Here is a 24,644-nt window from a genome sequence, read left to right as displayed (position 1 = left end):
TAAGTGACTTAGACAACCTAAACATTTTATTGTTTGGCTTTTTCCAGTGTTTTATTTGTTCCTGAGTAAATCGGTTTGGCTGAGATTAAAGTTATTAGATTAGATTAGACAAAATAAACCTTTACAGTGGCTTGCAAAAGTATTCGGCCACTGTTAAGGGTTCAAATATTGAGGAGGGATAGGGCTTTGGAGCGTGATGTCACGGGGGTGGGCGTGGAAAGGATTTTAGCCCGATTCGCCATTTTGGGGGTCTAAGCTAGGAGCGATAGCATAGCCATGGTTCGTACTTGCTGTGTGCTCGGCTGCAATGTTCGATCTTACGACCGGCACGGGAATAAGGTTGGATTGTCTTTTTATGCTTTCCCAACCTGGAAGCAACATGAAGGAGCTCATGTATCGGATGTTACCAAACGAAGGCGTCCAGCCTGGATAGCAGCCGTGAGACGAGCTGATATCAAGTTCTGTTACGTCTCCAGATATCAGCGGGTGTGCTCACGACATTTTCATTCCGGTAAGTTCTAAATATGTTCACATCACACTTTATAGCTGAATAATATTACCGTTGGTGGTCTCGGAAGTTATAGAAATAGCGATCAAACATCGAATGGAGTGACTTTGCAGACATATGTGCTATGTAACGATTCGCTAATTGTTTCGCACAACTGTAGGGAAGCCTGCCTATGAAATGGATCAAACAAATCCAGACTGGATACCAACGCTACACATGGGGCACTCCGAAACCCGAACATCACATTCAGACCGTCACAGGAGGCGAACACAACGTCAACAAAATAAAGTACTATTTGGAGGTAAACGACAACCTAACCCCCAGCCACAGTCTCTTATTTTAAAAGTTGATCTTAGTCAATTAACACAAACATTTTTGAGTATTCATACGGCCTTAATGTATAAACCATTTAAAACTTCTCTTGTGTATTTGCACTCTTTTTATTGGACAGGCTTTGACAATGGAGCAGCAGAGTGTGAAGGTGAAGCCTCAGCAGAAGTTACCACAGAAGAGCAGCCAGAGATGGACACCACAGAAGAGCAACACCATAACAACCTTGTTATTTTGGCTGAGGGACAAATTTGTGCTGGACAAGTAGAAGCAGAGGTAACGGGTGCAGATGCAGAAAACATTGATATCAGAGAGAAACAGACAGAAGATCAACAACTGACAAATGATTGTGTGCGCTGTGTACAGAGCAGAGCAGAAATAAACCGGCTGCTGGAGGAGAACAGAAAGCTTAAATCAAAGTTGGACAAGACAGAGCTGAATGAAAACTTTTTAAAGGGTGACACGGAAAAAGTGAAATATTACACCGGTTTTACTTGTTTTGCTATTTTTATGTCCGTGCTCGAGAATGTAAAAGCTTTCCTACCAGCATCAAAGAAACTGTCGCATTTCCAAATGCTTTTACTCACACTTATGCGACTTAGACTTGATCTTCCTGTCCAGCATCTTAGTTATCTATTCAAAGTCTCCCACAAAACTCTTTCTTCTGTCTTTTCTGATACAATTGACGTGTTGTATGCCCGCTTTGGAATACTTGTACACTGGCCAGAGAGGCACTGTTTGCAAGCAACAATGCCACCACAATTTACGGACACTTTTGGAAATCGTGTAGCCATCATTGTAGACTGTTTTGAAATTCGTACAGAACGACCATCTAATTTAAAGGCTCGTGCTCAAACGTACTCACACTACAAGGGTACACACACCATGAAATATCTGATCGGGATTACTCCACAAGGTGCAATTTCATTCATTTCTAAGGGGTGGGGGGGCCGTGCATCAGATAAACACATCACAGAGCAATGTGGCATACTTAACAAGCTGTTACCAGGGGATGTAGTTTTGGCTGACAGAGGCTTTGACATCAGAGATGCGGTGGGAATGATGTGTGCGGAGGTAAAGATCCCAGCATTTACAAGGGGCTTCTGTCAACTAGATGCCAAGGACATAGAAAATACACGAGCCATTGCACACCTAAGAATCCATGTTGAACGAGTAATTGGCAGTTTGCGCAACAAATTCAAAATGCTACATACTACCATGCCCATCCGTTCTCTTCTTCCATGTGAGGGTGAAGACGTTACCTTCCTTGATAAAATTGTGAGGGTGTGTTGTGTTTTGGTTAACATGTGCCCCAGTGTGGTAGTGAAACCAGGCACACATGAGACTTGTACTTGTTAATTAATAATTGTTTAAACCAGGAAAACCTTTTTAATTTTTTGTATGTGTGACTGTATGAACACATTGACATTGCGTTATGTAACCATTTCTGTACCTGTATACTATAAGCGAAAGTTTATCATCACTTTGAACTCTTTGTTTCACTAAAATTACGTTATAATAAAAGCAAGATAACAAATAACTGCTTTGCACTCTTTATTTCACACTTTGACAATTGGTACATGGTAAGTGCTGCACGTTTGAAATCAAGTTATACATATTTCAATGCACTTCTGACAAAAAACTAGACACCAGAAGAAAAAACGTTGTGACCATTCGGGGCTGCATTTCGCTTAGAGAAATGTTTTCCTACCGCGTACTCTTGTGCAAGAGGCACAGGGTGTGTGTGTGGAGCACGCAGCTCAGCAAGGTCCCCGTCCTCGGCCGCCTAAGCTTAAATACCGATGTGACAGCTGAATGCTGTCACATCGGTATTTAAATGGACATTTAATTTCTAGGCACCCCTTCCCACAGCATTCACACGTGGTTAGTCCATCAGGAGATGCTCCTACTTCAGGAAAAGCCATGTTAACAAGAAAACCACACATACGGACCTGTAGGTTTTTGTGACATGCTGACATTGTCTGGGTGTAGGCATGTCGAGCATCCTGTTCATGCTCCAGTCCCCAAGTTGTTTGCACATTACAGACAGAGTTAACAGGGTAGCAAACACGATTAACCACAGTAATGGCGGGTTTTTCTACAGTGGTGGCAAACACAGCTGTCAGAGATTTACAGTTAACAAACAGTCAGGTGAATAAACAACAATGAGACACTTGAGATAGTTAACGTGCTGCACGGGTGAAAAGCTCAGAGAGCAATCACCCCGAACTGCAGTATTCGTTTATTTTTATAGGTTACATTGTCAATATGCAAATATAATCACATTTCCTGTCATGTAGGTCCTGATGTCTGTCTGCATGCAAGCTGTGTGTGTGTGTGTGTCACAGAGTATGTGTGTTGCAAGTCAATTCCTAGGAATAATATAATGCAAATCAACTTCTGCGGATATGTATTTCTGTGCTGGTCTCTTGTCAGTGTCACAGGGTCAGCTTCCTGTTTCAACAGAAAACTGTGTCTGGTGAAATATGTATAACATAACTTTTGAAGCATAAGCAAATAAAACAATAAAAACTCCCTGACATTCCCTCCTGTTGTTACCGTATTTCACCACTTCAATCATACTTTATTATCAGCCAACAATCACTTGCTTTCAACACTTTCAATTGTAGCATCATTCAGTATGTGTGAGTGTGTGTGTTCCTATACTAAATCTTCTTGTGGCAGTCCAACATAGGTGATCACTGTGGCCTGTACCATTTTGTCAATCATTGATCTGATACAGGGTAGAATGCATGTAGAGAACATGCAAAGCAATAAAAGAAGAACTCCTATCAAGACAAGTCCTTTGATCACGAGGGTCGTCCAGCCGCCGCTCAGTAGCCAGGTCAGCCAGTCCTCTGTGTTCATGACATAGTCTTGTTGCTGTGCATTACTCAGTTGTCGTAACTTCTCCAGGGCGGTGGTCATGGTCAAGGAATGCACGTTATCTGGAATAGCAAGTGGTGTTGAATAAGACACAGAGGCCCCCTCTCTCAGCGAGAATCATGTCCAGGGCGACCCTGTGTTGCATGACCACTAGTCTGATCGCGTCGATATCCTCATTCTGAGCCTTGTTTTATCCATGTTGAGCTGTTCAGGAAAAGTCCAAATCTGTAGTCAAGAGTCTCGATTCTTAGCATGTTTTTTCCATTCCCGATCCATGGGAAAAGTGAGTGCAGGACTTTCTGTCCGGTGGTCCACAACTTGAACTCCGCTGGCACATCACTGCCCCAGATTGGATCATGAGGTTGCACGTCATCAGTGCTCCTCTTGCGTCTTGGTGGGTCCTGATGGAATATTCTGAATGTGTGGTCTGACACTAAAATTGGGGCGCAGAGTCCGGTGCTGTTGGGTGGGATGGTGAAGTATGTCTTTGAGCCACATACCCAAGCTGTACCCTGCACCCAATATGTGCCATTCAGGAAGCTTATCCGTGCCTTTCTGTCCTGCGGCATCCGGAAAGTCTGGGAGCAGTTCTGGTTCATCCCCAGCTTTCTGTTGCCGTATGCGAAGGTGAAACACATTGGATGTTGTATTCCTGGTTCCCTCCTGACGTTGAAAGATTTTCCCTTGTCATTGGTCGCATTCAGGTGTACCCAGTATTGGTCATCACAGCTGTAGTCCAAGTCTGAGATCTCTGGTGTACAGAAGAGTAGCTCATTAGGTTTATAGTTGATCAGTGTTCCATTACACCGTCGCAGGTCGATTTTTGTGACTTGTCTTTTTAACTCAAGCTTGAAGGCGAAGATGTCTTCGGGGGGAAATGTTCCGCTGGTGGCTTTGTAGAATATACATAGGGCTTCGAAAAGGCTGGGTGATTTTCCATACAGGGTGGCTTGCATTAATGTTGTTGGGAGGTGAGAACAGACGTAGCAGCCAGTGTGGTTGCCTTCTGTATGTACTCGGTTGTAGACGTACCGGTTCCAGGCATTGTTCAGTCAGGGGTGGTTATGCTCTTTATCCATATCCTTTAGGTGTAAGTTGTCATACGACCATTTCTTCTGCAGGTGGTGCTGTGGGTCCTCGTCTCTCCAGGTGAGTATCAGTAGGCTCACTAGGAGCGCAATGCCAGCCACTATGAGGACAAGGTTCTTCATGATGACCAGGCACACCCGGGCTCCAGGTGAGTAGACCACTGGCGAGAAGACAAAAGGGCGGGATATACCCAAACAGCCCTTTCCTCCACCAGGGAACACCTAGGAGTTGGGGGAACCGGCGTCTATGCTTGTGTTGTCACTCACTTTTTTGCAGTGGCTTCGGTGGATCCAATCACCTGGTTGCAACCTGCAAAACACTGGAGAGAATCTCTTTATTCTCAAATAATTTAGTCATCCACTCTGCTAGGGTGGTTTCTCTTATAGACTTATTAATAGGCTCACTAGTGAGAGGCAGCGGAAATTGCCTCCCATGAACGATTTCAAAGGGTGTGAGCTTTTGCGAAACCCTGGGTTAGTCGCATCCACATCTTCACCAGGCCCAAACACTCAGGCCTTTGTCTGATTTTATCAGAGTAGGAATAAAATGGTTGCATAAACATTTTGCTACTGACATTGCATCTGCTCTTTTTACTGGATAGATTTCTGGCCATTTTGAGAACACATCCACAATTACTAGAGCGTATTTTGATGTTTGACATTCGTTCAGTTCAATAAAATCCATGTGGATTGTGTGAAATGGGTGCGGTGGTGTTGGGGAAAAGCCTCTTTTAGACCTGAGGTTTCCCTGTGCAATATGTTTCTGGCAAATCATGCATGTTCTGATAAACTCTTGTGCTGAAGCTTCAAAATTTTGAGTATAGAAGTGTTTGGGGAGGATACTCATCATTCCACCCCTTGACAAATGCTTTAAGCTATTTTTCACTAATGCTGCTGTCTTGTGTAGCAATTTTGTAGCCGTGCTCCACACTTTAGCCATTTCTTTCGCTCCGCTATAGGAGCAGCTTCCTATTCATCTCTAAGTACATCAAGTGGTATTAGCTGTGAAGTTTCAGACATTAAAGTTCATATTGGGTGCTGTGCGGCCTTCTTTGCGGTTTGGCCTGCGAAGTTATTGCCTTTAGTAATTTCTGAATGATCTTTTTTGGTGTGTAACGCATATTGACTGTCAGTGTGACTATATATATATCTTGACCTTTGCGCAGCATGCACGTATGATAGCCGCTAGTTCTGCACTCTGTGCTGAAAAAGAGGAAGCTAAAGGTTTCGCTTCTAAAACAGTAGGCTGCAGTGTACTAAAAATGTCTGGTTGGGGTTTCATTTTTTTTCAGTTAGCTTCAGCATACAGCTGTGTTCGGCACCATCTACTTCCGCAGGAAGGAGAGTGCTTGTCACAGTCAGGCAAAGCTAAAACTGTGCTTGTTTGCAGGGCAAGTTTTAAGTCAATAAATGCTTTGTCTGCCTCTGGTGTCCATTCTATTTCATCTTTCAGAGCTAAGTGTTTGCCATAGATCAAGTTTTGCAAAGGTTGGGCCAGCAGTGCATATTCAGGTATCCAACATCTGCAAAAGTTGCAGAGACCTAAATAACTCATCATTTGTTGTTTGGCGACAGGCTTAGAAGCGTATTGTACAGCTACTTTTCTGCTGTCTAACAGCTGTCTGCCTTGTCCTGTCAGTCTGTGGCCAAGGTACGTGACCTCTTTGCTCTAAGGTCATGTACTAGCCGATATTTCCCCGTGTTTGCTTTTTTTTTTTTTTACTGGGAAAATCGGAGTATTACATGTTGCTTCAGTTGTTTTTATTAAAAGGCCTATTGTTAAAATACTGCACGCTTTTTCTTCTCTATAGATGCAACATTACATTTTCACTTAAGGCATGTTTAAATAATTTCTTGTTTCTTAAAGAATTGGCACATTTCACTCATCTTACATTTTTCAACTTTGAAGTTAAAGTTTTCTTATTTCATCTCTCTCTCTCTCTCTCTCTCTGGTCAGAAATACCAACTCATGTTATGTGTATAAGTGTAAGCAGGTCTTCATTTCTTTTCCTATGCATGTTAATGTTCAGTGAGTGTAAGCTGCTTCCTTCATTGCCTCTGTATGTTATTATCAGGTTTAATTCATGCATCATTTCACTGATTTCTTAATTCAAAACCATCCCACTTCTGATTCTTTCCAAAAATAATTTCACATGTAACAATTTGTGTATGTGTGTTTCCTATTCATTGATAGACTGCTCCCTGTGCTGTCCTCTGTGCAGCTTCTGCTCTAAAAACAAATAAATAAAAATGTTTAACTCGCTCATTAGCTTAGTAGTGTCCACATATTTAAATCAGCTTCTCAATCTTGTAGCTTTAGTTATTATCTACAGGGTTTGGCTTATTAATTATCATTATAAATGTGCTCTACATCTCAGTAATATTTATCTAGGATAAATGACAGGTTGTCAAGCAGGTTAAGTGCCTCTATGCACCTAATTGGTTTAGATATTTCCTTTATTTTCTTCATCTCATATGCCATTATACTGAGTTTGAGCAAGCCTTAAGCTTGATGCAGACTACATCATAACAATTGTCCATCTCACATCATAGTGACTAGGATACTTCTTGTCATTAATATTATATTTTTATTAATATTATCATCTTTTTCTTTCAATATAATGACAACAGTATATTACAACATTTTATCAGTGTAAATCACTATACTACTACTGAGCCAATTTAATAGTTAGGATCATCTTACTCAGCAAACAGATAATTTAGAATTCATCCAATCTGTACAAATTTGCTTTTTCTCCGCCTACTTTTTAGACTGGTCTTCTGTTTGCCTCATCTCAGATCCAACCTTCAGTCACATTCATTCTCTCTGTTGCATGTTGAACCAAGTAATTTATTATTATTTTTATTTTTATATTTTATTTTGTATCCATCAAGGGCTCTGGGTGGGCTGCAGTCCCACCCGTCATCCAGGCTGGAGACATTTACCTTGACACACACTTTCCTTGGCTGAACAATGACACAGCCTTAATCTACCTTATGCATCTCTCTTTTTATAGAAAAGGTTTTCATGTGAATGATTTCCTTTTATTTATTTCATACAATCTGGGCATGATCGTCATGCCAACTATATTTCATTGTTCAGTTCTGTTTGTAAGGTTCCTCTTAAAATAGTTACTGCAGAGGGACTGCAAACCATTTAGTTTCGTTTTGTAGAAGGTTTGATTACAATGTATTTTATTGAGTTAAATATACAGTCAGACCCGTGAAGCTGTCTCCGGCTCGAAGGACCAATTAAATGTCAGAGATTTACAGTTAACAAACAGTCAGGTGAATAAACAACAATGAGACACTTGAGATAGTTAACGTGCTGCACGGGTGAAAAGCTCAGAGAGCAATCACCCCGAACTGCAGTATTCGTTTATTTTTATAGGTTACATTGTCAATATGCAAATATAATCACATTTCCTGTCACGTAGGTCCTGATGTCTGTCTGCATGCAAGCTGTGTGTGTGTGTGTGTGTCACAGAGTATGTGTGTTGCAAGTCAATTTCTAAGAATAATATAATGCAAGTCAACTTCTGCGGATATGTATTTCTGTGCTGGTCTCTTGTCAGTGTCACAGGGTCAGCTTCCTGTTTTAACAGAAAACTGTGTCTGGTGAAATATGTATAACATAACTTTTGAAGCATAAGCAAATAAAACAATAAAAACTCCCTGACAACAGCGTGCATCATTGAAGCTGTGATCCTCCCAGCACGCCAAACATACCATTCTGGGCTCTTGTGTTGCAGTCTTGTGCGTACCTCAATAGCTTCTGCCTGTTCTTCAGTTACTTTAGCTGTGTTTATGTACTTTACGCAGTGCAGTTGTAGCTCGGTAAGGCCAAGGGACTGTGCACCTGTGCTGTGCAAACACGCCAGAGACAGTGGTAATGTGGATGACTGTACAGTGTGTGATGTGTAGTATTTCTCCAATCCAGACAAACACACTGCTTTATTGTGTTTTTGAAGTGTGTCTAACACTGGTGACAACTCCTCAAACGTAGCAGAGGGAATCTTTCTTTTTGAAGGACGGCTTCTTCTGCCTTTCACCACAGACGGTCCGTTTATATTTTCATCAAGAGTCTTTTTTTGTGCTGCTGAAGATGTAAAGTCAATGTTATGGCCAACCTCTGGCTGTATCTTGGTTGTGTTCCCCGGCAAAACCCAGTAAGCTGGTTCATCTGTGACTGTCTTTGTGCCACGTATCCTCACTGTTGCCTCCACTTTAAACAGAAGTGCAGCGACATGGGTGCAGGTCTCAGCAACACCGGCCATACAGGTGCAGTGTGCAGTTTCGACCTTCCCTGTGGTGCTTACAATTACCCATGGTCGTAATGCAGGTTCATTCAATCTTTGGGAGTGCAGTACCTGTAACATGCAAGGACAAGGTTGATGTAAAGACAATAAATGAAATGAGACAGGGAGGACACTGATTGGCGTTAATAATTTGCCCGATTATCAATGTGTTAATTTGCATCTACTTTACAATTATGGGCATATAATATGATAACGATATTTTAACAGTTCAATGATAAAGATTTAACATTAATTATGGTGGGGGGTGGAAAATGGCTATGTCACTCAATGCACTCCAGCTGACTTACCTTGGTATGAATGACGACGTACTCAGAGTTTGGCGGCTTGAAAATAGCCAAATCTTGCACCCAGCCATTTGTAAATTGGATGTGCGCCTCCAGTGACTTGTAATTACGAAACTGGTTCGCAGTGTAAGCACTTACTCCACAAACAAGATAGGTGAAGATATCGGGGTAGGACAGTGGCGGTAAGTCGTCTGGGTCTTTACTCCACTGCCGTATGTCGTATGGGTCCAGATTTGCGATGCACTCTATTTTTTTCAAATACCGCTGCTTCGCCTCTGGACGCAATCGATCTCTATACCGTCCGTTTTCTTTCGAGCTGCTTTTAAGCATGTTTCTTGTCGTAGTCGCCGTTCCAATACAGTGTGTTTGTTTGGATCGTAGACCCCCAAAATGGAGCTGCGCTCCCACAATGCATTGCGGCGTGACGTCAACTCCAAAGCCCTATACAGGAGGGATTCAAAATCACAACAACCCTCCTGGTCCAGGAGGGTTAGGTCAAACGATGATTTTAATGAACACACGTGTGGGGAGATGAACACTGTCACACACTCAGCATCGATCTCCGCCCAATAATACACAAGCAGTTGTTTTTATAGCATCGGGGTATTATTTATGACGCCCCCTCATGCTTCAAGCAGATACAATACATGCATAACTTTCAAAACCACAAATGTTCTGGTAACGACTTTTGACACAGTTTGAAGAGAACATTTTCTTCACCTCCAAGCCAGGTGCTTCCTGTAGCTCATCTCGCTCTTGCTTCTCCAAAACCTCAGATGCATGCTCTGCAACAAAACTATCAATTCTGCAGACTCAAAATGCAGTTGCAAGAAAAATATGTCTGAACTCTTACCTAGAATATAAGTCTACCTAAGATGTGTGTGTATATGTCTACCGACCTCAATTGCACTGTTTCACCTCTCACCTCACCTACTAAAGCTCACAACCAGACAGAGGCCACTCTCATATGTGTAACAATCTAACTAAAACTATATATGTATATATTGAATAGATGCTTTAATTAAATGCCACTACTCAAAGCTTAATATTAAGATTATAAATGAATAAAACATGATAAAGAATAACATGATATAAGTGTTTTATAAGCGTGTAAGCAACCTTTCCATAGCTCTAAGTCACTTTACTCAATAGATCGGCCGGATATCGCGCCGGACGAAGCTTCTGACCATCAATTAACTGACCGAGCTTCAACTCTTTTAATAAGCACCAAAATGCAATGTATATAAAATGATTACAGTTTCTCTTGCAATGAAAGATTATTATATGATTATGATACCACCTGTAATACAGACTTTAATGTAATATCATCAGCTTCAATAAATGCTTTAATGCAATGCTTGTTATGTAGTTCTAATGCAATGATAATGACTTAATGCAAGGTTAATTAATGAAATGATAATACAGATAATAAGTAACAGTGAAATAATTTGTTTTATCCCATACCCCCTTGAACTTTTCCACATTTTGTCACATTACAGCCACAAACATGAATCAATGTTATTGGAATTCCAGGTGAAAGACCAACACAAAGTGGTGCACACGTGAGAAGTGGAACGAGAATCATACATGATTCCAAACATTTGTTACAAATAAATAACTGCAAAGTGGGGTGTGCGTAATTATTCAGCCCGCTTTGGTCTGAGTGCAGTCAGTTGCCCATAGACGTTGCCTGATGAGTGCTAATGACTAAATAGAGTGCACCTGTGTGTAATCTAATGTCAGTACAAATACAGCTGCTCTGTCACAGCCTCAGAGGTTGTCTAAGAGAATATTGGGAGCAACAACACCATGAAGTCCAAAGAACACATCAGACAGGTCAGGGATAAAGTTTGTTGCACTTTGTAGACGCTCCCTGAGCACTGGTCTCACAGCCAGCTGCACATAGAGACCAGTGTTGTTAGTCCAGGTCAGAAGATGACTTGTTGGAATGAAAATGAGCTTGTAGTTTGTCTGCTTTAATAATGTGACTGGAAAAAGGTGTTGGACTTCAAATATGTCCGTTTCTGTCACACTTCACCTTTAAAAGTGAAGCCATGTGGTTCCTGGAAGGAAAAACACGACTTTTTCAAGTCTTTGTCCTGTTTTTATGAGAAATGTACGACTTTAATGTGAAACATTCAGAGTTTTTTCTCTTGTTGTGTTTGTTTGAAGCTGCTTCCTGTTGGCTTCAGCTGTTTGGAGTTTCCATTTTCTAAACTTCTACATTCTGAACCTTCTTCAGCTCTGAACAGATGATGAAACACTGAATGATTTCAAGCACTTTGTCTAATAAACTTACATCTTTCATTCTTTATACAGATTGATGGACTGTGTTTTGTTAAAGATCAGCTGTTATTATCTGGCAGCAGCACTGAAGTCCAACCCCTCCCATCTGAGAGAGCTGGACCTGAGCTACAACTACAACCTGAAGGATCCAGGAGTGAAGCATCTGTGTGGTTTCCTGGAGAGTCCAGGATGTAAACTTGAAACTCTGGGGTCAGTCAGCATGTTTTAGTTGTGCTGAGATGAATATGATGTGAAAGTTGTGCTGACACTAAACTGCAGACATCAGGCTGATATTATACTGATCCACACTGAGGATCTTCATGGTAAAGTCTGTTTTCTTCTTCTCTGGTTTAGTCCATTGACTGCAGCAGAACAATGTTCACATTTCAAACCTTCAAAGAAGAAAAAAAAATCCTCCACTGGATGATTCACTGTGAAACTCTCAAACTCTTCATTCCACCTTAAAGTCTGTGTGACACTGAAATCCAAAATCAAAATGTCTGTTCTCTTTACAGACAGCAGTAAAGTAAAATGTTATTTATATAGCACCTTTCAAGATAAAATCACAAAGTGATTTACAAAGGCAGAAAACAGACATTAAAATCTAAAACAAAACAAAATCAACCAAAAGCGAGTTTAAACAGATAGGTTTTTAACTGCTTTTTAAAAGACATGACTGAGTCCACAGATCTCAAACTCAAAGGGAGCGAGTTCCAGAGTCTGGGAGCCACTCATACAAACGCTCTGTCACCTTTTTTTTTTAACCTTGAATGCTGGACAACCAGCAACCCCTGGTCACAAGACCTCAGTGACCTGCTGGGGTGATAGGAAAGAAGAAGATCACTTAAGTAAGTTGGAGCTACACCGTGTAGGGCCCTATAAGTCATGATTATGATCTTAAAATGGACCCTGAACTTGACAGGGAGCCAATGCAGCTGCAGGGGAGTGGCATGGGAGTGTTTGTGATGCTTTGTCAGAAGCTTAGCAGCAGCATTTTGAACACCCTGCAGTCGTTCCAGGGAGGCATTACTTAAGCAAGTAAAGAAGGAATTACAATAGTCTAAGCGAGATGAAACGAAAGCACGAATAATCATTTCCAAATCGGAACGTGACACAATGGGACTCAGCTTAGCGATATTTCTTAAATGGTAAAAACAAGAGCAAACTAAAGATTTAATGTGTGTGTCCAGCGTCAGAGCTGGATCAAGTGTAACATCAAGGTTCCTAATGGAGGATTTAATATAAGAAGCAAGAGGGCCTAGATTTTTAACCACGAGGGGAACAAATTTCTCAGGATCAAAGACAATGACTTCCGTTTTATCAGCATGTAGTTGACGGTAATTACCAGCCAGCTGATCTCTAACGGAATCTAAGCAGGACTGCAGGATTTGGAGCTTAGAAACATCAGGTGGCCTAAAAGAGATATATAGCTCAATATCATCTGCATAACAATGACATGAAATATCAGAGAAAGAACTAAGAAGTTGCAGAAGAGGGAGTAAATACAACAAAAACAATAACGGTCCCAAGATAGAGCCCTGAGGCACCCCGTAGGCAAGAGAGCTGACGGAGTATCTGAACTTAGAGGTAGCCACAGAGAAAGATCGATTTGACAAATAGGATTTAAACCATTCCAATGCGGCACCCGATACACCCACCCAGTGGTTTAATCTATCTAACAAAATAAGATGATCAACAGTGTCAAAAGCAGAGGTCAAATCCAGCAACATCAAAATAGTGCACTCTCCAGCATCATAATTCATCAAAACATCATTAGACACTCTAAGAAGTGCAGTTTCGGTAGAGTGAGTCTTACGAAAGCCAGATTGAAATATATCAAGAATGTTGTGTTCATCTAGAACAACTGTGAGCTGCTTGGCCACAACCTTTTCTAAAATCTTGGCAATAAAAGGCAATTTTGAGATGGGTCTGTAACTGGAAAGCACAGAAGGATCAAGTTTAGGCTTTTTTAAAAGTGGGTGAATGACAGCACTTTTACAGTAACCAGGGACCTGACCAGAGAGTAGAGATGTATTAAGCTTCAACAACTTAGGTAAAGACACTGGTGAAAATCTTTCAAATCTGACAGGCTTAAGTAAAATCGGAACAGACAAATGGTACATGGAGGGAGAGATTTTGCTCCTTACATTGCTAACCTTTTCAACAAAGAAGGAAAGAAAATTTTCAGTTTTCATTTGAAGAAATAGGGACAGCAGCAGAAGCCGGAGCAACAATATCCCTAATAGTATCAAATAAAACGTTAGGGTTACCTCTGCTCCTAGAAACTAGGTTTGAAAAATAAGCAGCCCTTGCATCACGAATTGAAAAGGAAACTAAAAGGTCTTTTAAATAAAGGAGATGAACCTGTAAACGAGTCTTTCTCCACAAACGCTCAGCTTTATGACAGACACGCTTTAAACAGCGAATGCTGACATTTATCCAAGGCGAGGGTTTTGTAACAGGGGCTAGTCTAGTTTTAATAGGGCAAATATTATCGATAATAGAAAGACAGTAATTATTAAAAAGATTTGTTAATAAATCAACATCATTAGAAACGGGCAGAACCAAATTAAAAACGTCAGAAAATTTAGCAGCAGTAGAAGAATCTAAGACGCGCAAGCTAAAAGCACGACGAACAGGAGGAGGAGGCAAATAAAATGCAAATTAAATATAATTCAATGATGGTCCAAAATAAAAATAACCTCAGAACTAATACAGTCGATGGTTAAGCCAACAGTAAAAACAAGGTCCAGAATGTGTCCTTTGGTGTGGGTGGGGCCAGATACATGCTGTTTGAAGTGAAAAGAGTCCATGATGCTAAGAAAACCTCTGGCAAAGAGGTCAGAGTCATCATCAATGTGCATATTAAAATCACCAATTATTAGCAGTCTGGACAACTTCAAGATGGAAGATAAAAAGTTACTGAATTCCTTTAAAAATTGACCGTTAGGTCCAGGTGGACGATAAACTACAGCACAGTAACACGGATCTTTAATTCCAATTTTAACCAGCTGTAGTTCAAACGTTGACATTTTTTCAACCATCAATGAGCGATAGTGAAACCAATTTCAATACACCACAGCCAGTCCTCCGCCACGACCAGAAGTCCGCGGCCGACTGACAAAGGAGTACCCGTAAAGTTCGATAAGGGAAGAATAGTCACCATCACGCTGCCAGGTTTCAGTTAAAAATAATAAGTCCAGTTTTTTGGAAAGAATAAGACTGTTCAATAAGAACGTTTTATTTGTCATAGATCGGGCATTGAGAAGCACCATGCTCAACGAGGAATAAGTCAAACCATTACCGACACTGACCCGTTTTAGGGGGCGTAGAAACTGGGGGTTCGATCCGTAACAATCATAGATACCGCTCGCTGCTGGGGCAGCGGGCCAAATAATAGGAGAGTCTGGATGAACACTCCTAAGGAAACACGATCTTATAAGTCCAGGCTTCCCAAAATCCAGCAGGGGCAGGGAAAACAAATTCTCCTCCGAACAGGCAGTCTGAGCACAGGTAACCAGAAATGCTCGACGTCGCTTACCCGCTAATCCTCGTCTGAAGAGGAGTCTAAATCTCACCTGGACACCAGCTCTTTTACCTCTCCTCCGTGATTTGCGTGGACCAAAAAGGGTGCTGTTGGTGACATCTGTCAAAAATCCAGACACCGGCGGCGGAGGAGGGAAGAAGCCATTGTATGAAGGAGCGATATTCAGGCCCACAATAGAGGAGCGAATAGAAAGTAGTGTCAGATGATCATAGACTAGGGCAGGCAATACATCAGAGACAAAAAAGTATAGCAGGACAGTCAGAAACAGCAGCATAACAGAGCGAGGGAAACTGCAGCCAGCGGCGGCAACGCCGAACACAGGCGCCATCATACCGGAAGGCAGACCCTAAAATAATAATAAGTCCAACACAAACATACACACATCATCCAAACACAGTCCAACATCCAAATCTCCTCCACTGCCAGCATGAATGATGGGAAAGAGGAGGAGGAACACTCTGACATTCAGGGTTAGAATGAGTTTCATCAAGCAGACTGTGAAGATCAAAGCTGCATTAGAAAGCTTACATGAATGAATGAGTGGACAGAAGTGGACAGAGATCATCTGAAGCACTTCAAAGGCTTTAAATCAGCACATTTCTCTTTATTCTTTATCAACTCTGTTAGTTTCTCTCAGTTTTCTGTGGAATGAAGCTAACAGCAGGCTAATAAGATGCTGACCAATAGGTTTCTATTAAAGGTTGTAATTTGTATATGAAAAAGTGCTTTGGCTCAGCAGGGATCAGCTTACAGGTAGAATACAGCTGCTGGATGGGATCAGCATGTCATAGCTATCTACCAAACTGCTAACTGGGGGATTTCAGGCCATCTATGGATCATTTTTGCTAACTGTTTATTCAGCTTAGGCTCACAGGGCTGCAGCCTGTGCCCTAGCTGTCATAGGGCAAGAGGCGTGGTCCACCTGCACAGGTGAGCAGTCCATCACAGGGCCAACAGAGAGAGACAAAGAGGTGGAGGTGGTGGGGCCACAGCACCATCATCACTGAGTGCCATAGGACACTTAACCTTTGTTTCCATATGCTGGGAACTTCCTGTTGTTCCAAGGAGGACTGGAAAATGTTCCTCACAGCACACTTCAATCATCTCCCTCCCACAGCATCAGGACCAGGGCTTTTTCTCTCTTTGGTCCCACTAAGAGATTTCCACACAAACACCTCATCAGTGGGACTCTCAGAGCTACCAGCCCTTTGCTACAATCACAAAGCTCTTCATTGAAATCAATGATATCAAAGCTGGAATCAAATGAGTCCAAGTCTTCTGCTGATTCAGCATCACATTCATCTTTGCTCCTTGTTCTGCATCCCCACCATGGACTTCATTCCTTTCCAAGCCAGCCTTGAGTGTCCTTTATTCAGCTCATCCTCTGCTTTACTTTTACACCTGATTTTAGCTGCTTTGTCTCTCTTTCAGCAGGTTTCTGTGCCTCAATCTTTTTCTTCTCTCCCTCATAACAAGACAGCTTCTTCTGCCTGAGAACATGTTGGAGTGATTTACTAATCCAGGGCTGCTTATTGGGGAAATACTTCCTGTTTCCAAAGTAATCCCCATTTTCCCCAGAAAGAAATGTCAGTAGAAATCGATGATCTAAGTGAGAACATGAGCCTTTAAAAAGTCCCAGTGGGTGCAGTCAAAGCAGTCCCTCAGTCCCAGTATAGAGTCTTTGGTCCAGACTGGAACAAGTGTGTGCCCAGTTTGAGCTCTCTTCAGTGCTGTGACCTGACAGACCCAGAGGGGCCATCACATCACATTTAGAAGCTCCCCTGATGGAGCCACAACACATGTCCAATACTTAGTCTGTCTTGTTGGACCAACTGGAAGAAATGATTCAAGGACTTAGTCACAGAACAGAGATTCAAATCTCCAAAATCCAACTGGCTGCATCAGGACATATAGTCTGAAACTCTGCACAGTTTCCTGTTTGAAGCTGCTTCCTGTTGGCCTCAGCTGTTTGGAGTTTCCATTTTCTAAACTTCTACATTCTGAACCTTCTTCAGCTCTGAACAGATGATGAAACACTGAATGATTTCAAGCACTTTGTCTAATAAACTTACATCTTTCATTCTTTATACAGATTGGGGGACTGTGGTTTGTCAAAGCGCAGCTGTGATTATCTGGCAGCAGCACTGAAGTCCAACCCCTCCCATCTGAGACATCTGGAGCTGTGGGAAAACAACAAGCTGCAGGATCCAGGAGTGAAGCATCTGTGTGGTTTCCTGGAGAGTCCAGGATGTAAACTTGAAACTCTGAGGTCAGTCAGCATGTTTTAGTTGTGCTGAGATGAATATGATGTGAAAGTTGTGCTGACACTAAACTGCAGACATAAGGCTGATATTATACTGATCCACACTGAGGATCTTCATGGTAAAGTCTGTTTTCTTCTTCTCTGGTTTAGTCCATTGACTGCAGCAGAACAATGTTCACATTTCAAACCTTCAAAGAAGACGAAAAATCCTCCACTGGATGATTCACTGTGAAACTCTCAAACTCTTCATTCCACCTTAAAGTCTGTGTGACACTGAAATCCAAAATCAAAATGTGCGTTTGCTTTACAGACAGCAGTCCAACACAAACATACACACATCATCCAAACACAGTCCAACATCCAAATCTCCTCCACTGCCAGCATGAATGATGGGAAAGAGGAGGAGGAACACTCTGACATTCAGGGTTAGAATGAGTTTCATCAAGCAGACTGTGAAGATCAAAGCTGCATTAGAAAGCTTACATGAATGAATGAGTGGACAGAAGTGGACAGAGATCATCTGAAGCACTTCAAAGGCTTTAAATCAGCACATTTCTCTTTATTCTTTATCAACTCTGTTAGTTTCTCTCAGTTTTCTGTGGAATGAAGCTAACAGCAGGCTAATAAGATGCTGACCAATAGGTTTCTATTAAAGGTTGTAATTTGTATATGAAAAAGTGCTTTGGCTCAGCAGGGATCAGCTTACAGGTAGAATACAGCTGCTGGATGGGATTAGCATGTCATAGCTATCTACCAAACTGCTAACTGGGGGATTTCAGGCCATCTATGGATCATTTTTGCTAACTGTTTATTCAGCTTAGGCTCACAGGGCTGCAGCCTGTGCCCTAGCTGTCATAGGGCAAGAGGCGTGGTCCACCTGCACAGGTGAGCAGTCCATCACAGGGCCAACAGAGAGAGACAGAGAAGCATTCTCTCACATCCACACCTACAGCCAATGTAGAAGCACCAATGAACCTAAGCAGCATTTCATTGGACTGTGGGAGAACATCCAACCTCCACAGAAAGGCCACCAAGCTTCAACCTACAACCTTCTTGCTTTAAGGCACTAGTGTGAACCACTTTTCCCCATTTCAGCCCAAATCCTGCATCTTCCTGTTTCTGACTCCAGGCCAGCTCCACTAACACTTTCTCATCAGACACTGCCACCTAGTGGAGGAAGTCTTAGTTCCATTTGAAGCTTCAGATTACAGTTAGTTCCTTTACAAAGAGGTGGAGGTGGTGGGGCCACAGTACCATCATCACTGAGTGCCATAGGACACTTAACCTTTGTTTCCATATGCTGGGAACTTCCTGTTGTTCCAAGGAGGACTGGAAAATGTTCCTCACAGCACACTTCAATCATCTCCCTCCCACAGCATCAGGACCAGGGCTTTTTCTCTCTTTGGTCCCACTAAGAGATTTCCACACAAACACCTCATCAGTGGGACTCTCAGAGCTACCAGCCCTTTGCTACAATCACAAAGCTCTTCATTGAAATCAATGATATCAAAGCTGGAATCAAATGAGTCCAAGTCTTCTGCTGATTCAGCATCACATTCATCTTTGCTCCTTGTCCTGCATCCCCACCATGGACTTCATTCCTTTCCAAGCCAGCCTTGAGTGTCCTTTATTCAGCTCATCCTCTGCTTTACTTTTACACCTGATTTTAGCTGCTTTATCTCTCTTTCAACAGGTTTCTGTGCCTCAATCTTTTTCTCCTCTCCCTCATAACAAGACAGCTTCTTCTGCCTGAGAACATGTTGGAGTGATTTACTAATCCAGGGCTGCTTATTGGGGAAAATACTTCCTGTTTCCAAAGTAATCCCCATTTTCCCCAGAAAGAAATCTCAGTAGAAATCGATGATCTAAGTGAGAACATGAGCCTTTAAAAAGTCCCAGTGGGTGCAGTCAAAGCAGTCCCTCAGTCCCAGTATAGAGTCTTTGGTCCAGACTGGAACAAGTGTGTGCCCAGTTTGAGCTCTCTTCAGTGCTGTGACCTGACAGACCCAGAGGGGCCATCACATCACATCTAGAAGCTCCCCTGATGGAGCCACAACACATGTCCAACACTTAGTCTGTCTTGTTGGACCAACTGGAAGAAATGATTCAAGGACTTAGTCACAGAACAGAGATTCAAATCTCCAAAATCCAACTGGCTGCATCAGGACATATAGTCTGAAACTCTGCACAGTTTCCTGTTTGAAGCTGCTTCCTGTTGGCTTCAGCTGTTTGGAGTTTCCATTTTCTAAACTTCTACATTCTGAACCTTCTTCAGCTCTGAACAGATGATGAAACACTGAATGATTTCAAGCACTTTGTCTAATAAACTTACATCTTTCATTCTTTATACAGATTGGGGGACTGTGGTTTGTCAAAGCGCAGCTGTGATTATCTGGCAGCAGCACTGAAGTCCAACCCCTCCCATCTGAGACAGCTGGACCTGAGTATAAACTACAAGCTGCAGGATCCAGGAGTGAAGCATCTGTGTGGTTTCCTGGAGAGTCCAGGATGTAAACTTGAAACTCTGGGGTCAGTCAGCATGTTTTAGTTGTACTGAGATGAATATGATGTGAAAGTTGTGCTGACACTAAACTGCAGACATCAGGCTGATATTATACTGATCCACACTGAGGATCTTCATGGTAAAGTCTGTTTTCTTCTTCTCTGGTTTAGTCCATTGACTGCAGCAGAACAATGTTCACATTTCAAACAGTGAGACTCAACGTATGGCCCGCGGCCCACACGCGGCCTGCCCACCTTTCCTGATTCAGAGAGAGGGGACCCTGATTAACTGTGTAGCTTCTTCCTCACAGTTCTAAGTATCAGACACAACAATGAATCATCCACAGCTGACTGTCTTTAGCAGGTCAAAGGTCACGGCACACAGCAGACAGTGGGAAATATTCTAACTCTGATCATTGATCAGTTGTGACACTGTGAGACTTGATCAGAGGTGTGATCATCACAGCAGAGGCCTTTGTGTCAAAGTCACTGAGGATCAAACAGAAACACATGAAGCAGATTTTCCTCTTCTGGCTTTTTATAGCAGATAACCTTCAAAATATTCTGCAGTCGATCAAAAACTGAAGCAAACCATGAATCAACATGTGAACATGAGCTGATGCTGCTGAAGTGAAGCAAAGTTACAGAGGTTTGATTACAGACACAGCTGAGAGTTTGTAATCTGTCATCATTTTAAAAAGTTTCCATGGAACAGCAGAAATGAGGCTTTACTGTCAGAGGCCGACAGCACTGAACACAACAGCAGACTGGTGGCTAATAAACAGTGAATGATGCAGAAACAGATGTTTGAAGCTGTTCTTGGAGTACACTGAGAGAGAGAGAGCTGTGCAGGCAGGAACAGCCAAAGTCAGAGAGAATTCATGAGCATATTTATCAAACGTGAAGCAGAGTTTGGATCTTCTTCTGCTGCTGCTTCACTCAGTTTTGGTTGGAGACAGATGAAACCTGCAGCTTCAGGATCTGTGAGCTGTCCACTTTCAGCCCCGACGGCGTGTCCGTGTACGTGCCGTCGAGTGAACGATCCACGCTCTGTGTTTCCATCTTTGTGTGTTTAGCTGCTCTCATTTACTGTTTTAGCTGTTTGCTGCTTGTTGAAATAGTTTGTGAGCTTTAACCTGAGATTCTGGCAAAATCCATTTATATTAAACATCGATTCAGGATTGAATGAATCAACATCGTTTTATTCAAATTAAAACCATTTAAATGGGAACATGAATTTTTTACACCCGCCTCTAATGCTGGGTGATGTCAGCTGGTCCATGTGCAGCTGGCTGTGAGGCTCAGGGAGTGTCTACAAAGTGCAACACTGAAAGAACATCATCCATAAATGTTGAGTAAGAACTGGACTCTCATACAGCGAGACTCAAATGCCTTTAAACATCAGCTTATCCTGCTGATCCAAGTCCAACACTGAGTTTGTAAAAACATGTTTGTCAATCGTTTTGTTTGTTTCTGAGGAAAATGATTCAATAACTTGCTGCTAATACACAACATTTCATCATATTTCCTCATAACCCTCTTTTGTCTGACCATTTGATCCCATTTGAATTTGCAATAAAGGATCCACAGAGTTTGGTGACAACAATGACAGTAGATGTTTGTGTGAAAGTGCTGGAAGCAAATGAGTGTGTGATGTTCTTTCAGTGTTGCACTTTGTAGACGCTCCCTGAGCACTGGTCTCACAGCCAGCTGCACATAGAGACCAGTGTTGTTAGTCCAGGTCAGAAGATGACTTGTTGGAATGAAAATGAGCTTGTAGTTTGTCTGCTTTAATAATGTGACTGGAAAAAGGTGTTGGACTTCAAATATGTCCGTTTCTGTCACACTTCACCTTTAAAAGTGAAGCCATGTGGTTCCTGGAAGGAAAAACACGACTTCTTCAAGTCTTTGTCCTGTTTTTATGAGAAATGTACGACTTTAATGTGAAACATTCAGAGTTTTTTCTCTTGTTGTGTTTGTTTGAAGCTGCTTCCTGTTGGCTTCAGCTGTTTGGAGTTTCCATTTTCTGAACTTCTACATTCTGAACCTTCTTCAGCTCTGAACAGATGATGAAACACTGAATGATTTCAAGCACTTTGTCTAATAAACTTACATCTTTCATTCTTTATACAGATTGTGGAACTGTGGTTTGTCAGAGATCAGCTGTGATTATCTGGCAGCAGCACTGAAGTCCAACCCCTCCCATCTGAGAGAGCTGGACCTGAGCTCCAACAACAAGCTGCAAGATCCAGGAGTGAAGCATCTGTGTGGTTTCCTGGAGAGTCCAGGATGTAAACTTGAAACTCTGGGGTCAGTCAGCATGTTTTAGTTGTGCTGAGATGAATATGATGTGAAAGTTGTGCTGACACTAAACTGCAGACATAAGGCTGATATTATACTGATCCACACTGAGGATCTTCATGGTAAAGTCTGTTTTCTTCTTCTCTGGTTTAGTCCATTGACTGCAGCAGAACAATGTTCACATTTCAAATCTTCAAAGAAGAAAAAAAAATCCTCCACTGGATGATTCACTGTGAAACTCTCAAACTCTTCATTCCACCTTAAAGTCTGTGTGACACTGAAATCCAAAATCAAAATGTACGTTTGCTTTACAGACAGCAGTCCAACACAAACATACACACATCATCCAAACACAGTCCAACATCCAAATCTCCTCCACTGCCAGCATGAATGATGGGAAAGAGGAGGAGGAACACTCTGACATTCAGGGTTAGAATGAGTTTCATCAAGCAGACTGTGAAGATCAAAGCTGCATTAGAAAGCTTACATGAATGAATGAGTGGACAGAAGTGGACAGAGATCATCTGAAGCACTTCAAAGGCTTTAAATCAGCACATTTCTCTTTATTCTTTATCAGCTCTGTTAGTTTCTCTCAGTTTTCTGTGGAATGAAGCTAACAGCAGGCTAATAAGATGCTGACCAATAGGTTTCTATTAAAGGTTGTAATTTGTATATGAAAAAGTGCTTTGGCTCAGCAGGGATCAGCTTACAGGTAGAATACAGCTGCTGGATGGGATTAGCATGTCATAGCTATCTACCACACTGCTAACTGGGGGATTTCAGGCCATCTATGGATCATTGTTGCTAACTGTTTATTCAGCTTAGGCTCACAGGGCTGCAGCCTGTGCCCCAGCTGTCATAGGGCAAGAGGCGTGGTCCACCTGCACAGGTGAGCAGTCCATCACAGGGCCAACAGAGAGAGACAGAGAAGCACTCTCTCACATCCACACCTACAGCCAATGTAGAAGCACCAATGAACCTAAGCAGCATTTCATTGGACTGTGGGAGAACATCCAACCTCCACAGAAAGGCCACCAAGCTTCAACCTACAACCTTCTTGCTTTAAGGCACTAGTGCGAACCACTTTTCCCCATTTCAGCCCAAATCCTGCATCTTCCTGTTTCTGACTCCAGGCCAGCTCCACTAACACTTTCTCATCAGACACTGCCACCTAGTGGAGGAAGTCTTAGTTCCATTTGAAGCTTCAGATTACAGTTAGTTCCTTTACAAAGAGGTGGAGGTGGTGGGGCCACAGTACCATCATCACTGAGTGCCATAGGACACTTAACCTTTGTTTCCATATGCTGGGAACTTCCTGTTGTTCCAAGGAGGACTGGAAAATGTTCCTCACAGCACACTTCAATCATCTCCCTCCCACAGCATCAGGACCAGGGCTTTTTCTCTCTTTGGTCCCACTAAGAGATTTCCACACAAACACCTCATCAGTGGGACTCTCAGAGCTACCAGCCCTTTGCTACAATCACAAAGCTCTTCATTGAAATCAATGATATCAAAGCTGGAATCAAATGAGTCCAAGTCTTCTGCTGATTCAGCATCACATTCATCTTTGCTCCTTGTTCTGCATCCCCACCATGGACTTCATTCCTTTCCAAGCCAGCCTTGAGTGTCCTTTATTCAGCTCATCCTCTGCTTTACTTTTACACCTGATTTTAGCTGCTTTATCTCTCTTTCAACAGGTTTCTGTGCCTCAATCTTTTTCTTCTCTCCCTCATAACAAGACAGCTTCTTCTGCCTGAGAACATGTTGGAGTGATTTACTAATCCAGGGCTGCTTATTGGGGAAATACTTCCTGTTTCCAAAGTAATCCCCATTTTCCCCAGAAAGAAATGTCAGTAGAAATCGATGATCTAAGTGAGAACATGAGCCTTTAAAAAGTCCCAGTGGGTGCAGTCAAAGCAGTCCCTCAGTCCCAGTATAGAGTCTTTGGTCCAGACTGGAACAAGTGTGTGCCCAGTTTGAGCTCTCTTCAGTGCTGTGACCTGACAGACCCAGAGGGGCCATCACATCACATTTAGAAGCTCCCCTGATGGAGCCACAACACATGTCCAATACTTAGTCTGTCTTGTTGGACCAACTGGAAGAAATGATTCAAGGACTTAGTCACAGAACAGAGATTCAAATCTCCAAAATCCAACTGGCTGCATCAGGACATATAGTCTGAAACTCTGCACAGTTTCCTGTTTGAAGCTGCTTCCTGTTGGCTTCAGCTGTTTGGAGTTTCCATTTTCTAAACTTCTACATTCTGAACCTTCTTCAGCTCTGAACAGATGATGAAACACTGAATGATTTCAAGCACTTTGTCTAATAAA

The 24,644-nt window shown here is 42.2% G+C and overlaps 3 protein-coding genes across 3 annotated transcripts in view; 2 read left to right on the top strand and 1 right to left on the bottom strand.

Annotated features, from left to right (window-relative positions):
* Nucleotides 1-716: 716 nt before the first annotated feature.
* LOC145430857 (uncharacterized) lies at nucleotides 717-2,289 on the top strand. The gene is made up of 2 exons (XM_080305830.1): nucleotides 717-809; nucleotides 960-2,289. Exons 1-2 carry the CDS (start codon nucleotides 725-727, stop codon nucleotides 2,195-2,197), a joined length of 1,323 nt encoding a protein of 440 aa, XP_080161956.1. The 5' UTR covers nucleotides 717-724; the 3' UTR covers nucleotides 2,198-2,289.
* A 2,487-nt stretch (nucleotides 2,290-4,776) lies between these two features.
* LOC113028829 (uncharacterized) lies at nucleotides 4,777-9,763 on the bottom strand. The gene is made up of 3 exons (XM_080305843.1): nucleotides 9,419-9,763; nucleotides 8,246-9,182; nucleotides 4,777-4,973 (listed from the first exon to the last, which is right to left on the bottom strand). The coding sequence occupies exons 1-3, from the start codon at nucleotides 9,743-9,745 to the stop codon at nucleotides 4,777-4,779; spliced, it is 1,461 nt and encodes a 486-aa protein (XP_080161969.1). The 5' UTR covers nucleotides 9,746-9,763.
* Nucleotides 9,764-14,515: 4,752 nt separating this feature from the next.
* Nucleotides 14,516-24,644, top strand: part of LOC113029536 (ribonuclease inhibitor-like) — a 114,866-nt gene continuing 104,737 nt past the window's right edge. The window contains exons 1-3 of the mRNA XM_080305842.1: nucleotides 14,516-14,541; nucleotides 17,341-17,517; nucleotides 22,147-22,323. Coding sequence (XP_080161968.1) covers nucleotides 14,516-14,541; nucleotides 17,341-17,517; nucleotides 22,147-22,323 — 380 coding nt within the window. The remainder of the gene's footprint in view (nucleotides 14,542-17,340; nucleotides 17,518-22,146; nucleotides 22,324-24,644) is intronic.

The sequence above is a fragment of the Astatotilapia calliptera genome, chromosome 9 (assembly GCF_964374335.1).
Source record: "Astatotilapia calliptera chromosome 9, fAstCal68.1, whole genome shotgun sequence".
Classification (NCBI taxonomy): domain Eukaryota; kingdom Metazoa; phylum Chordata; class Actinopteri; order Cichliformes; family Cichlidae; genus Astatotilapia; species Astatotilapia calliptera.
Note: the sequence above shows the minus strand (reverse complement) of the source record. Positions and strands in the feature narration are given on the sequence as shown.